This window comes from Sceloporus undulatus, chromosome 9, assembly GCF_019175285.1.
Source record: "Sceloporus undulatus isolate JIND9_A2432 ecotype Alabama chromosome 9, SceUnd_v1.1, whole genome shotgun sequence".
In the NCBI taxonomy this organism is placed as follows: domain Eukaryota; kingdom Metazoa; phylum Chordata; class Lepidosauria; order Squamata; family Phrynosomatidae; genus Sceloporus; species Sceloporus undulatus.
The window spans coordinates 2,014,268-2,029,589 of NC_056530.1; the positions used below are offsets into that span (position 1 = coordinate 2,014,268).

The window sequence follows — 15,322 nt, forward strand, 5'->3', positions numbered from 1 at the left end:
GAGGCTGAGAGAGTGTGACTTGTCCAAGGTCACCTGGTGGGTTTACATGACCCTAAGGCAAACCCATCATAGGGTTTTCTTGGCAAGATTTGCTCAGATTTGCCATTGCCTTCCTCTGAGGATGAGAGTTTGTGACCTGCCCAGGGTCACCCAGTGAGTTTCACAGCCGAGCGAGAATTGAACCCTGGTCTCTAGAGTCATAGTCCAACACTCAAACCACATTTGGATATGAAAGGAAAATTTAATGGCAGGGCATGGACAGAATTCTTCCTTTGAGGGTAGGCTCAATGCCCCTTTTAGCTTGCCTTCCAACATCTATAACCCAGTTCAGGCCTTTTTGGCTTCTTTCTCCCTTTTCCAGCTGGAGCTCTTCAAAGCAGAAGTGAGTATAAGATGAGTCATTTGATGAATGTATATACCACAGAAGAGCATTATTTCCTGTTGCTCTCATGAGATCAGGAATTGAGCAGTAGCTGCCAAAACAGCGAGAGCGAGGGGATCTTGTAGCACCTCTCAGACTAACTGAGGTTGCATCCGTACTGCAAAAATAATCTACTTTGGCACCACTTTTAACTGCTATGGCTCAGTGCTATCCTATTGTGGGAATTGTAGTTTTGTGAGACATTTAGCCTTTTCTGTCAGAGAGCTCTGGTGCCACAAGAAACTACAATTCCTAGAATTCCATAGCATTGAGCCATGGCAGCTAAAGCAATGTCAGACTGGACTATTTCTGCAGTGTGGATGCAGTCAGAAAGAAAGAAAGAAAGAGATGTTGATAGCAAAAGCTTTCATAGGGTGTACTTGCAGTATAGATATGATGTACTGTAGTTTGACACCACTTTAAATGCTGTAGCATATTATCATATCATCACAGTTCCTCCCAACAATTTTTGCTGTAAGATGGCTGGCTTTCTTTGGAAGCTCTTCTCACCATTGTGAAGTCCATCTGTTTCAGGTGAGGCAGAAAGTCTTGGTTTGAAAACAGTGACCTTCCTTGTTGGAGGTAAAAGGAGTCTAAAATTTAGGATCTACGATGGACCCTTGGGATCCACTGGGGTTTGGTTCCAAGATCTCCTGTGGATACCAAAATCCATGTATACTCAAGTCCCATTAAATACAGTGGCATAGTAGAATTGTGTCCCTTATATAAAAATGGCAAAATCAAGGTTTGCTTTTGGAATGTATATATATTTTTGAATATTTTCAAGCTGTGGATGGTTGAATCCGTGGATAAAAAAAAATCTGCAGATATGGAGGGGCCACTGTATTGTATATCTGGGTAGAAGGGAAAGTTGGATGTAGTACAAATTGGATGAGCTCAGATTAAGACCACACTGACAGCATAGCAGGGTTTACACAGCATCGCAATTGGTTTTCCTGTTGAATTCATGGGACCAGAATAGCAACTCATAAGATACACAATCAACTCCTATCTCAGTCTACCAGGAAGCAGATGGTGCTTCTGCGGGTTTGCTTTGCTCATGCATGTTAACCCCATGATAAGGTTGCCATAAATTGGAAATGACTCGAACATAACAACAACAAATATTTCTTTTAATATATTCAAGCTATGGATGCTTGAATCTTTGGATAAAGAATCCGTGGATAGAGAGGGCCAACTGTACGGTGTGAAAGGGTCCCTAAAAATTGTTGTTACACTTAGGTCCAAAACACACCACAGAAATAATCCAGTATTTAACCACTCTGGCTCAGTGCTAGGGAATCCTGGGAATTGTAGTTTATTGTGGCACCAGAGCTCTTCGACAGAGAAGGCCAAATGTCTCACAAAATTCTCTAGCACTGAGCTAGGGCAGTTAAAAAGTGGTCTCAAACTAGATTGGACCTAGATTCAAACTACATCTGCTAGAAGGGCTCACATGTTTTGGACCCTCTTTTAGGATTTGCCCGGGAGTCCTAACCACTTTAATCTGGTTTTGATGTTCAGATGAGGAACAGAACCAGGAGTACTTGATTTCTGAGCAGGTTTTATCAGCACCTTTGACAACCAAGTTTGTCCGTTGACCAACCGGGCAAACGTCCAGTTGTTTAGTCTGGGAGAAGGTCAGTTGCCTGAGTGTTGAAATAACCGGCTGAAAGTACTCCCACGCTGGAAATGCCTCTTTAGCCTCTAGCAGGAAAAACAGGAAAGATTCTTGTCCTAAAGACTAACAAAATATATTGTGACTTAAAAGCCGTTTTTATGGGCCGCCTTCACATGTGAGTCAGTCTTTGCAAGACATTTACTCCCTTTGTGCGTCTTATTGGAAAGAAACCTTCTGTATGCAAAAGCTATTCTGTATTATTTATTTTATGGCTTTATAGTCGTCCCTCCGCATTTGCGAATTTTTTTTTTGTGGATTTGGTTATTCATGGATTTTATTAATACATTCTCTCTAGGAATATTTAGGTCCTCCAGAAGAACTCTGTGGCCAACTTTAAGTAAAAGTTGCACTGAAAGACCTAGAGATTCCTAGAGAGAACACTCCGCTAGGCATTTGTAGCTCCTCCAGTGCAACTCTATGGTCAGTGTCTGGCAGATGCTGACCACAGAGTTGCAGTGGAAGACCTAGCGATGCCTAGAGAGGTGTCCTCTCAGGTAAAAAGTGTTTTTGTTACTCACGTTTTTCCATATTCACGGGGGTCCTGTGCCCCTAATCCCAGTGAATGTGGAGAGCCCACTGTATTCCTATCCCTACTCCATCCAATGAGGGTGCAACTATACTGTAGAAATAATGCACTTTGACACCACTTAAGTGCACTGTAGCCCCGTCCTGCAAATCCTGGGATTTGCAGTTTTGCAAACCTTCTCTGCCAAAGAGTGTTTGTGATCCTCACCAAACTACAAATCCCAGGGTTCTGTAGGATGGAGCCATGGCAATTAAAGTGGTGTCGAATGGCATAGTGTTTGAGCCTTGGATTGTGACTCTGGAGACCAGGGTTCGAATCTCAGCTCGGCCATATAAACCCACTGCATGTGTCCTTGGGGGAGTCACACTCTCTCAGCCTCAGGGGAAGGCCAGGGGCAAAAACAAAACAAAACCCAACCCTGAAGAAACTTGCCATGAAAACCCCATGATAAGTTTGCCTAAGGGCAAGGCGCCCAACAACACCAAATTATGTCATGTAGCTGTAAATAAACCCTTTGAAATGCATTTATATTTTAATATGAATGTTTTTAGCCTTTTTATTTGGTGTTGTTCTTGAATGCTCTACATTGTGCAGTGCCTTGTCCTCCTTTGTGGTTTTATGAGGACATCTGGTCAAAGAGTTATAGAACCATAGAGTTGGAAGAGATCCCAAGCGCCAGCCAATCCAACCCCATTCTGCCATGCAGGAACTCTCAATCAAAGCATCCCTGACAGATGGCCATCCAGCCTCAGTTTAAAGACCTCCAAAGTAGGATACTCCATCACTCTCCAAGGCAACATGTTCCACTGTCGAACAGCCCTTACTGTCAGGAAGTTCTTCCTAATGTTGAGGTGGAATCTCTTTTGCTGGAGTTTGCATCCATTGTTCCGGGTCCTGTTCTCTGGAGCAGCAGAAAACAAGCTTGCTCCCTCCTCAATATGACATCCTTTCAAATATTTAAACAGGGCTATCATATCACCTCTTAATCTTCTTTTCTCCAGGCTAAACATCTCCAGCTCCCTGAGTCGTTCCTTGTAGTAGGACATGGCTTCCAGACCCTTCACCATTTTAGTCGCCCTCCTTTAGTCATGCTCCAGTTTCTCCATATCCTTTTGAAATTGTGGTGCCCAGAACTGGACACAATATTCCAGGTGGGACCTGGCCAGAGCAGAATACAGTGGCACTATTACTTCTCTTGATCTAGACACTATACTTCTATTGATGCAGCCTAAAATTGCATTGGCCTTTTTAGCTGCCACATTGCACTGTTGACTCATGTTCAACTTGTGGTCTACTTGGACTCCCAGATCCCTTTCACACATATAACTCTAGTTCAGCCAGGTGTCCCCCATCCTATATCTGTGCATTTCATTTTCCTGCCCTTACATTTCTCTTGCGCTGAATATCATTTTGTTAGCTTGAAGAGAAAGGAGTAATAGGAATCTGGGACCTTAACTGCTGGGGCTTGGATTGCAATTCCCAGCATTCCTCACCACTGACCAGAACATCTGGGGCTGATGGGAGATGCAACCCAACAACAACAGTAATAATAATAATATAATATAATTAATATGCCACCTCTCCCATGGGATCAAATACAATATAAAATACAGGATATATTAGAAATACATTATATCACTTCCCTCCCTTCCCCCAGACAGAGTATATAAGTACTCTAACAAACAAACAAACAAACCATAATAAAATATTAACAACTAAAACAGTTAAAACAATTAAAATGTTTGTAATAAAGCAAAGAATGGGGAGGATATGAACCCCTTTTAGATCTGGTTTGGGTCCATTGTAAACATGATGCCCATTGAATGCATGAAAGACTGATTGAATTGGAACTAGCAAAACTTTGCAAAGAGAAAAGGAGGAACTGCGCGCGCAGCTGCAAAGGCCGAGTCTGAGTGGGCGGGGAGAGGGGCGGGGCCAGGCGGATCCCTCTCCGGCTATTGGTCCTTTCCTGGGAGGAGGGGCGGGGCCAGGTTGGCGGGAAATTGGACTGGGAAGAAGGAAGGAAGCAGAAAAGTTGGTGGCTGTTTCTTCTCTTTGTTCCTTATGGGAAGCGGGAGGGTGGCCTAGTGGTTAGAGACCCAGCTTCAGGGATCTCTAAAGGAGGGAGGGCAAGGCATTGGAGAAACATATGGAGGGCATTGGATTAAAGTGGAGGGCATTGGATTAAAGTGGAGGGCATAGGAAAAATATGGAGGGCATTGGGGAGGGGAAATTGGAAACACTAAATTGGTTGCATGTGGTTTGATTACATCGGCTTGTGTTTTATTATGTCCTCAGCCATATTTTTTCTGGTTAATTAAATATAATAATAATAATAATAATAATAATTGTTAACCCTTGACTGAATCTATATTCAGATTATTCCTTTCTTTTGTGCATTGTGTTCAAAAGTGGGGAAATCCTTTGACCCTTTGTGTTGTGCTCTCAAGCAGCCCATTGCCAAACACATTTGCTGTCGCCAAACATGTTTGCATCCTGAGCTCTGGGTGCGAGTCCTGTCTGTTGTTTCTTCATGGGAAAAAGACTTTTAGAAGGATCCTCTTTGCAACAACAGATGCATTTCTTGGAGGGGAGCAGCAAACATGGCGTTACTCAATGGGCTTCTTAAGTAAAGGACATTTTGAAATTCCTTATGGACAGAAGGTTTAAATGTAGGGCATGTCCTGGAAAAGGAGGACATGTGGTCACCCTACTCCCAAGAGACTGAGTAAACCAACAGGGGACGATAATGCGGAGGATGCAGTAGGGATTAAGACTGAGTGTGGTCTAGTGGTTCAAGCCCCATCTGCACATCTCCACTTGGGTGCCTCTACACCAGTGAGTCCTCCAAAATGTTTAGGACTCCAACTCCCAGAATTCTTGGCCACTGGCCAAGCTGGCTGGGGCTTCTGGGAACTGAAACCCCTGGCTCTCCGTTTCATTGCACTGCTTTGTGTTTGGAGTATTTTGTAATGAACAAAATGTGGGGATGAGAAGAAGACATTTCGTATGGTGTAGCATAGTGGTTTGAGCAGAAGCCTGGAGATCAGGGTTCAATTCTGTTGGACGATTTTTGCATTCTCTTTTCCCCTCCTTAGAGAGATAGGGATTTCCTGCATGCAAACTCCTCTCCCTCATCCAAACCAACCGTGTGATTCAGGCCACTCGCCCTTTGGAACTGACAGACTCTCTCTCAAAGAGTTTCAACCGAACGGCATGTTTTCCATCTTCGTCCTCTCCCAACTTTCTTTGGAAAAATGGTGAGATAAAGATATCTTTTTTACCTGAACTATTCACTAGCTAGATTAGGATCTAGCCCTTTATGTATATGTATATAGATTAAAGCCATTAGTAAACTTTGGTTTTAAACTACAAGCTATGTGTTCGTTGCTTTTAGGGAAGCGTGGTTAGACAAAGGCACATTTCTACTCTGCTGATTTAAAGCTAGACCCTAACTGGCTTGGCTTTGACATTTCTGATAGGTAATATTTTTGTTTAAGCCCTAGGAAAATGAATTAACCTACAGATTCCCCACTCGACCTTGGAGACCAGCTGGGTGTCCTTGGAAGAGAGTCACACACTCTCAGCCCCAAAAAACCCATAAATTGGAAACGATGTGAGAGAAGCAGTGACCGTTTTCATTCTGTGCCTGGAACAAGACTTGTTCTTCAGCACTTTGGAGAATGTATGAGGCATATTCAAAGGTCAGAGAGCACTGAAGTACGTGGATGGTTTGAAGGGAAATATTCAGAAATGTGAATGTTCCAGAACATTAGGGCCTGTTACAGACTGCCAAAATAAAGCTGCTTCGGGTCTCTTTGGAGGTATGCTATTTAAATGATGCATGCACCCTAAGAATCCGGAAGCTGCACCAAAGCTGCACTCCAGTGCTTAGGAATGGAGTGTGGCTTTGGCGTGAACTCCGGACTCTTAGGACCCATGCATCATTTAAATAGCATACCTCCAGAGAGACCCGAAGCAGCTTTATTTTGGCAGTCTGTAATAGGCCTAGAATACCCATAATCTGACTTCAGAATTTTGACTTTGTTTTTTAGTGGTAAAGCTTTAACAACAGAGTCAGTGGTGTAATAGTTACAGAGTATGACGAGACTTGGCCACAGACACCCATTGGACTAGTCATATCTCATGGCTTGATCCATCTCACAGGCTGATGTGACGATAAAATGGGGAGGAAGAGCTGGGTACACCGAGTGAGAAATAAAGAAATGAAATAAAATAGAAATTGCTAACGTGTGCACAATAGAGTCTAGCTTCTCTGTTGCTTTTAAATATTAATTATCCAAAGCTGTTTCCCACAGGGATTGCACCTCGCTGCTGGGACAGATTAGGAGCAGATGGCAAACGGCTGATGAATCCCTGATGAGCGGGATCTGTAGCACTGACATGTGAAGCCAGCGATCAAACTGGATGTTGGGATCCTAAAGTTTCTAAGCCATTAAGGTAAGCAGTGCTGTCAAAAGCTTTGAACCCCAGACTGCGTCATCTGGAGGACTAGGAACTTGGTGTATATCCCACCTCTTTTTGTCCTTTTTGACTGCAGAAAATTCCATCTTATTTGAACACAGAAGACAGATTGCTGATGAAAAGAAAGGGCAGGACTGCTGATGATAAACAGCATGAGTCTTGTGGTGTCTGGCTGGATACTTCAGCACTCAAGAGACGCAAATTGCAGGTAATGGAGCGACAAGGTTAGAAAAATATTTTTGAAAGCTTCATGTGTCTTAGTTGTCAGATGGGCATAGGATCAAGAAAACTGTGTAAACACTTCCTTCTTGTTGTTGAGTGCATTCAAGTAGTTTCCAGTGAACTTATCATGGAGTTTTCTTGGCAAGTTTCTTCAGAGGTCATTTGCCATTGCCTTCCCCTGAGGCTGAGAGAACGTGAATTAGCCATGGTCACCCAGTGGGTATACATGGCCAAGTTGGGACCTGAACCCTGGTCTCCAGAGTCACAGGCCAGTGCTCAAACCACTATACCACACTGGCTCTAACTCTTTCTTGCAAAGCCCCAAATTTCTAGGCATCCCAGCAATGTAGAGATGTGATGCTTCCATTCTATTGATAGGTATTCCAAAGGTATTGCCTCATGCATCTGAGGAAGGAAGCTCAAGTTTACAAAAGCTCATGCTAGTTGCAAATGTGCTACAAGATCTCTCTCCATACTAACACAGCTGTGTCTTTGAATTCATATTTATAGTTTGCTATGTGGCTAAAAAGTACAGCCCCTTGCCTGTAAGAATTGAGTCACATTGAAGGGCAGGGCAGAGGTGAAGTACACTTGCTTCTCCATAGAATCTTGACTGGCTTGTTTTGAATGCCTGAGGCTGCATGACAAAGCGCACATGATGTGGTTATTCACGTGCAAGAAAGAGGCCACAGTAGGTTTGCATTGATTTCTAAACTACCGAAGAATGTGTTTAGAGCAGGGAAGGGCTGACTCCTGTTGAGAAGAACCATGAGTGTTTTTCAAGGAGTACTCCATGGTCACCCAGTGTGGTTTGACCAAGCAGGAATATAAATCTCACACTTGAAAGCAAATCACACCAAAATGCCCCCTTGAGGGGCTTCTTGTGGGCAATGACCACAGGTTTCCTCCTCTGTCCAATACATAATGACCAAGAGCATCTATATTCATTTGTGTGTATATGGGGGAATCACCAGCATTCTTCTTCTGGGCTTTCCTTTCTGCCCCTGCGCATAACCTCAGCTGAGGGGGGACCTATGCTGGAAGTGTGGGGCAGTGACACCTCTGCATTTTCTCAGTTGCAAAGTTACAGCTGGATTGTGTTTGGGATCACACTGCTTCTTCTGACTATGGCAGGGTGAGCTCCAGCACCATCAGCTGAGATTGCCTATGGTGAGAAGTGTGTTATTGTGCAAGGAGATACTGGATATCTCCATCCCCAACAACTTAAAGAGTATATACACTGATGTAAATGGGTTTTAGGCCACTACATGCCACAAACAGGATGCCAGCTATGGTAGAAAGAAGATAGAAAAGTTGGTATAAAGATATAAAATCCAGCTGTGATTTCAGACCCATGGACCATCTTGCAAAGCCCAAATGTTCCTCCTCAAGGCCCTGATGGATAAATATCTTGAATGCTTGCACGCATACTCTGTCCTTTTGGCTGGCCCTAACGCTGGCTGGAATTCATGACAATAGTTTCATTTGTGTATTCAGTAGTGTAGGGAATATATAGGGATTTTACCATCCTTACACATATTCCCTACACTACTGAATAAAGGTAAAGGTAGTCCCTTGCTATGAATGTCTAGTCGTAACTGACTGTAGGGGTTGGTACTGATCTCCGTTAATAAGCCTAAGAGCCAGTATTGTCAAAGATGACTCCATGGTCATGTGGCCAACATGACTGCACCGAATGCTGTTACCTAACCACCAAAGTAGTACCTATTTATTTACTTGCATTTGCATGCTTTCGAACTCCTGGGTTGGCAGAAGCTGGGACTAGTGACAGGAGGCACTTGGGCCTCAAACTGCCAATCTTCCGATTGTCTGAGCATCAGAATTGGCATCTTAACCACTAAGCCACCACATCCACGCACTACTGAATACACAAGTGAAATTGTTGGCATGAATTCCACTCTACGTCCTCCATCTTTATTAGGCTTTATTAGTCCCCAATCCTGATTTAGTGGGCAGGAATCGCTGCAAGTGACGGGAGTCTGTTCTCTTGTTGATCAGGACTCAGCAAAGTGATAATAATAAATAATAAAACTTTTATTTTTATGCCGCTTTTCTGTGACGAGACAATCAAAGCGGCTCACAACATATTAAAATATCCACATTTACAAGATTATGTCCCAAATTCCCCCCTTAAAACAGGATTAAACATGATACAATTAAAATTGGAGACTAAAATATCTATTAATAACACAGTAAAAATATCATGAGGACAGAGCGGTGGGCTAATACATGATGTGAGGAGCAATCATTCTGTGGCCAGACACTTTTATTCGGGAAAGGCTTGCCGGAAGAGATCCATCTTGACAGCTTTTTTAAAGCTGACTAAGCTGGCAATTTGACAGATCTCGTCCGGCAGGTCGTTCCATAGTTTGGGAGCAATTGCAGAGAAGGCCCGCTGGGAGGTAGCAGTTTCCATTCTGTCCCATGCATGATCTCCAGTGTGAAGAAGAATTGTGACAGAAAGCCAATGTGGTGTAGTGGTTTGACAGCAACCCTGGAGACCAGGGTTCGAATCCCCACTCATCCATGGAAGCCCACTGGGTGACCTTGGGCAAGTCACACTCTCTCATCCTCAGAGAATGGCAATGGTAAACCTGCTCCAAAGAAACTTGCCAAGAAAACCCTGTGATGGTTTTGCTTTAGGATTGCAATAAATTGGAAATGACTTGAAGGCACACGGCAACACCACCAATCCTGCCTCTGTCACTGGAGGTGACTTGCAAAGGGGGTGGTGGAAATATCAATCTGCTTCATCCTGATCAACAGGAGAACAGAGCTCCTTTGTTTGCAGTGGCTACTACCCGGTATGTCAGGATTATAGGCATTGGGCCTGAGAGATGCTACTGAGCTACGTAACTACTAAATACATGAGATTGAATCTCAGCTATGGATTTTTTTCTTATGGCCAACCAACAAGGCTGTCTCTGGCTTTTGAAACAGGGCACCCACTTTCCATGCTGGAATATTTTAATTCAGGTTCCTCATTGCAGTGGAAGATGAAAATGTTACCGTCAGTGTTGGGATGTGAAAAAGAAAAGGCATTTATAATGGGGGTTGGACTGCACAAAGTACTCTGTGGCATTACAGTTGCTATAAAAGATAGGTCAGTGTTCTCCCACTGCAGCTGAGCAGTGGACTAAATAGTTTTATTTCCAAATAAAGATTTTATTGCAATGAATGAGACTTCTAAGTCAGTGCTAATATAAGTCCCATTGATTTCAATGGGTCTAATTTCATTAGGGATGTCATTAGATTTAGCCCAGTGGCTTCTTGATTAAGGGCATCTGATTCACTTTGGTTGAGGTGTTCTTGGGATATTTCTAATACAGTACTTGGAAATCATTCCCTTCTAAAAATTGGGAGTAATTTTTTATTTAAAGTGCAACTTTAAAGTGCAAGTTTACATTGCTGCCCACATCCTCTGCAACAGCAATGCACTGAGATTTTAACAGACATGTAAAAGCCTGGCTGGAAAAAATATTTTTTAATTTCCTTCTAAACATACATTTTTCTATTCCCCTTGATATTTTTGTATGCAGATAATATGTACTTTCATATCAACAGAAAACCAAAACAAAACCTAATTCTAGTCAACTCCATTTTTGTGCTGGAGTCAATTTAGCCACACTTAAAACCTATTGAAATCTGAGAGTCAGATTGATTTCAAAGAATCTGACCAAAGCTAGATCTAGCTACTTAATGTTATTGGCAGGACAGTTACTAAACTGACTGTCATGCAGCAGGGGAGGCCCAGCTTTTTAACCCTCAAAAAGCTTGAGTAAATTATGTTTGCGCGTGAATGAAATGAGCTTCAAGTGAAGGACAGCTTGCAAAATGTAGGAGTGACATCAGTTATGAAATGCCAAGAAACTTAAGGAACAGGATTTGGGGATTGTTAAACTCAAAAGTGCCCCAAGGTTTGCAGAAAATTTAAAAAATTATTCAAAAATAAAACTTATGGGAGATTTAAAAAAAACCTTCAGTAGCTAATGTAGAAGGGGTGGTGGAAATCAATCTGTTCATCCTGATCAACAGGAGAACAGAGCTCCTTTGTTTGCAGTGGCTACTTACCGGTATTCAGGATTGATAGGCACTTGGGCCTGAGAATGCTACTGAGCTACGTAACTACTAAATACATGAGATTGAATCTCAGCTATGGATTTTTTTCTTATGGCCAACCAACATGGCTGTCTCTGGCTTTTGAAACAGGGCACCCACTTTCCATGCTGGATATTTTAATTCAGGTTCCTCAATGCAGTGGAAGATGAAATGTTACCGTCAGTGTTGGGATGTGAAAAAGAAAAGGCCTTATAATGGGGGTTGGATGCACAAAGTACTCTGTGGCATTACAGTTGCTATAAAAGATAGGTCAGTGTTCTCCCACTGCAGCTGAGCAGTGGACTAAATAGTTTTATTTCCAAATAAAGATTTTGTTGGAATGAATGAGACTTCTAAGTCCGGTTAATATAAGTCCCATTGATTTCAATGGGTCTAATTTCATTAGGGATGTCTTAGATTTAGCCAGTGGCTTCTTGTTAAGGGCATCTGATTCACTTTGGTTGAGGTGTTCTTGGGATATTTCATACAGTACTTGGAAATCATTCCCTTCTAAAAAATTGGGAGTAATTTTTTATTTTAAGTGCAACTTTAAAGTGCAAGTTTACATTGCTGCCCACATCCTCTGCAACAGCAATGCACTGAGATTTTAACAGACTATAAAAGCCTGCTGGAAAAAATATTTTTTAATTTCCTTCTAAACATACATTTTTCTATTCCCCTTGTATTTTTGTATGCAGATAATATGTACTTTCATATCAACAGAAAACCAAACAACCTATGTCGTCAACTCTCCATTTTTGTGCTGGAGTCAATTTGCCACACTTAAAACCTATTGAAATCTGAGAGTCATGTATTTCAAAGAATCTGACCCAAGCTAGATCTAGCTACTTATGTTATTGGCAGGACAGTTAAACTGACTGTCATGCAGCAGGGGAGGCCAGCTTTTTAACCCTCAAAAGCTTGAGTAAATTTGTTTGCGGTGATGAAATGAGCTTCAAGTGAAGGACAGCTTGCAAAATGTAGAGTGACATCAGTTATGAAATGCCAAGAAACTTGAGGAACAGGATTTGGGATTGTTAAAACCAAAGTGCCCCAAGGTTTGCAGAAAATTTTTAAAAATATAACTTATGGGAGATTTAAAAAAAACCTTCAGTAGCTAATGTAGTTGAAGGAGGGTATGGCTGCAAGAACCTCGAACAGGAGAATCAAAGATCTAGTTTCGTGTTACTATGTAGAATCAATACATGTAGAGAGATCTTGTAGCATCTTTGAGACTCACTGAAAGAAGTTGGCAGCATGAGCTTTCCAGACTAAAGTCTACTTTCAGATGCTTTTGGAGAGTTTGTGCTAGAAGATGAGGGTTTACTACAGCTGCCTTGGTCCCATCTTGGGAGAAATGTGGCCATAAAGTAAATAAATAATAAAACATTTTAGATGATCTCATTTATAATTGTGGTATTCTCATGGATTTAAGATGAGTTAAAGCAAAACCATAGGATTTTGGATTAAATGGTATGTGGAGGCTGAAACTTCGCATGAATTTTGACCCAGAATTTCTTTCCCACTCAGAACCTAATAGGGAAGCCCGACATTAAGAATACTGAACCGATCCCTTCTTCTCCATCAAAAGCACCTCTTCCATGCACAAAACAAACCTCCATTTCCAACTCTTCTCGAGCTCAACCATCAGGTATGTTTTTCTAGGAGAAGCCACCTGTTTCATGTCACCGGAAGGGATAGGTGTTTGGAACTCAGGATTCTAAAGAGGAGCCATGACTCCTGAAAGGCCGTTTCCAGATACACAAAATAAGCAGACTATGACCTGTTACAGATGCCAAAATAACGCGTTCGGGTCTCTTTGGAGGTATGCTATTTAATGATGCATGGGTCCTAGAGTCCGGATGTTGCGCCAAAGCCACCATTCCTAAGCACTGGAGTGCCGCTTGGTGCAGCTTCCGGATTTTTAGGATGCATGCATCATTTAAATAGCATCCTCCAAAGAGACCCGAAAGCAGCTTTATTTTGGCAGTCTGTAACAGGCCTAAAAGAATTAGCTCTATTATTAGCACTGAATGTTCGGTTTTTGTCAGATGCTGAGAACTGGTTCTTCAGCTGAATCCCTCTCTTCATTTGCTCATGGCAAATTGACTGGATTACCATCTAATTCCTCCGAGGTAATTGGGCATTTGTTTTATAGAGCCTTTGTATGATGTATTCTTTCTTATACCTTGGAAAACCCATGAGTAAAACGTAAAGGTTGGATTTGGATCTAACATATTGAGCGGCATGTTGTAGAGAGGCATGATTCTGGTGAGACTAAATTGCATACATACCTGGCATCCTAAGCTAAATATCTGTAAACTCAGCCAGAGATCAGCAATAGTACCAGAAAGAAGAGAAGTGTGTATGTGCCAGGGACCAAGGCTGCATCCACATTGAGTATGATGGCCACTATGGCTACCATGGCTCAATGCTTTGGAACTCTGGGAATTGTAGTCTGTTGTGCTCCCGAGCTCTCTGTAGTTTGTTGTGGCCAAGCTCTCTGACAGAGAAGGTAATATCTCATAAAACTCCAAGTCCTAGAATTTCATAGCAGTGAGCCATGGCAGTTAAAGTGTCAAACTGAATTATTTCTTCGTGTGGATACAAACCAATTCCAATTCTGTTCCTGGGGGTTGGTCCTGTCATTAGATATGTTAGCACATGCATAATATCCATATATACACATTCAGTTCTAGCTAGGACTGTGCATGCAGATTCTCAAATCATTGGCCCTCCCACTGTGTTAGAGTAGACATAATTCCAAATAACTCCTCATCACTAACTATGTTTGTTGGAACTTCTGGGTGTTTAAATCTAAAATATTGAAGAGATGACTGGTTAACATAACCTAGTGAATTTTGCATCTAGGCCATCCACATCACTTTTGCGCAAACATTTATTGTAGCAATTGTTATATTCCATTTGAGAAACATCCTGGTAAAATGGGGAAATTTGGTGATGCTCCAAGTAGACATCTTTATTGATCCATAAAGGAAAAATGTGTGCCCCATACAAAGTCTTGGCCACTCTAATACAGGTATAAGCCTGAAAGTTGAATCAGGTCATGTTTTAGTTATTACTTAAGTCTGCAAATGTGTTCTATTGTAACCATCAGTGTTTTCTTCCTTCCCATAACTGTAGCAAGGCCTCTGTCCTTGTACTGGGAAAGGGATGACTGCTATGGTCTCCTTCAGACATTCTTTTTGTTTTGCAAAATCTCTTGTTCAAGATCAAGCAAAGTTACATGGTTTTGGGGTTTATTGTTGTAATTGCCATCAATTTGATTTTGACTTATAAAGGGATCCCAGTCACTTTACCATCCACAGCCTGTTTATCCTAACTTTGGTATTAGTTATATATCTTACCACTTCTTGTCTGTCTGTAACTGTTGAAGAGTTATCATGTACTACAGTGCCCTTTGTTTTATGCGGGGGATCCGTCTGGACCCCCCCCCCCGTGGCATAAAACAAAAAAACGTGCATGCTTGAGCCCCATTGCAAGTAATGGGGCTTGTGCTCATGGTGGCGCATACGTCATTGTTCTTCCAGCACATGGGCCAGAAGCAGCAGCATTGCTTTCATATGACGCGGGCACACTGTGTTCCATACCACCCCAAATAATGCTGAAACCTCAATTATTTAAAACCAGGAAACGATAAGAAAATGTACCAGATTTAATAATTTGCACATCATTGAAAAGATTTGCAGAGAGGTTTATTCACACTTCCATTGTACCTTTCTTTTGAGGATACAAAAACCCACACAATGTCACCCCAAAAGCTTGTTTTTCCATCCTACACCCTTTTATTCAGGACTGAGAGGAGGTTGGAACTTCTGTCTCATGGCTAGGTTCCGAATCACCTCAA

At 42.1% G+C, this 15,322-nt stretch overlaps 1 protein-coding gene across 4 annotated transcripts in view; it reads left to right on the forward strand.

Moving 5' to 3' along the window:
• Positions 1-878: 878 nt before the first annotated feature.
• LOC121915237 (aurora kinase A and ninein interacting protein) overlaps positions 879-15,322 on the forward strand; it is a 17,910-nt gene continuing 3,466 nt past the window's right edge. The window contains exons 1-5 of one of the 4 annotated variants that reach the window (XM_042439256.1): positions 4,617-4,662; positions 5,727-5,888; positions 6,948-7,089; positions 7,190-7,321; positions 12,985-13,105. In XM_042439256.1, the coding sequence (XP_042295190.1) occupies positions 7,229-7,321; positions 12,985-13,105 (214 nt within the window). In that variant the 5' untranslated portion in view covers positions 4,617-4,662; positions 5,727-5,888; positions 6,948-7,089; positions 7,190-7,228. Of the gene's footprint in view, positions 956-2,198; positions 2,218-4,608; positions 4,663-5,726; positions 5,889-6,947; positions 7,090-7,189; positions 7,322-12,984; positions 13,106-15,322 lie in introns of those variants that run through there. The other 3 variants (XM_042439258.1, XM_042439259.1, XM_042439257.1) reach the window with 3 other exon arrangements.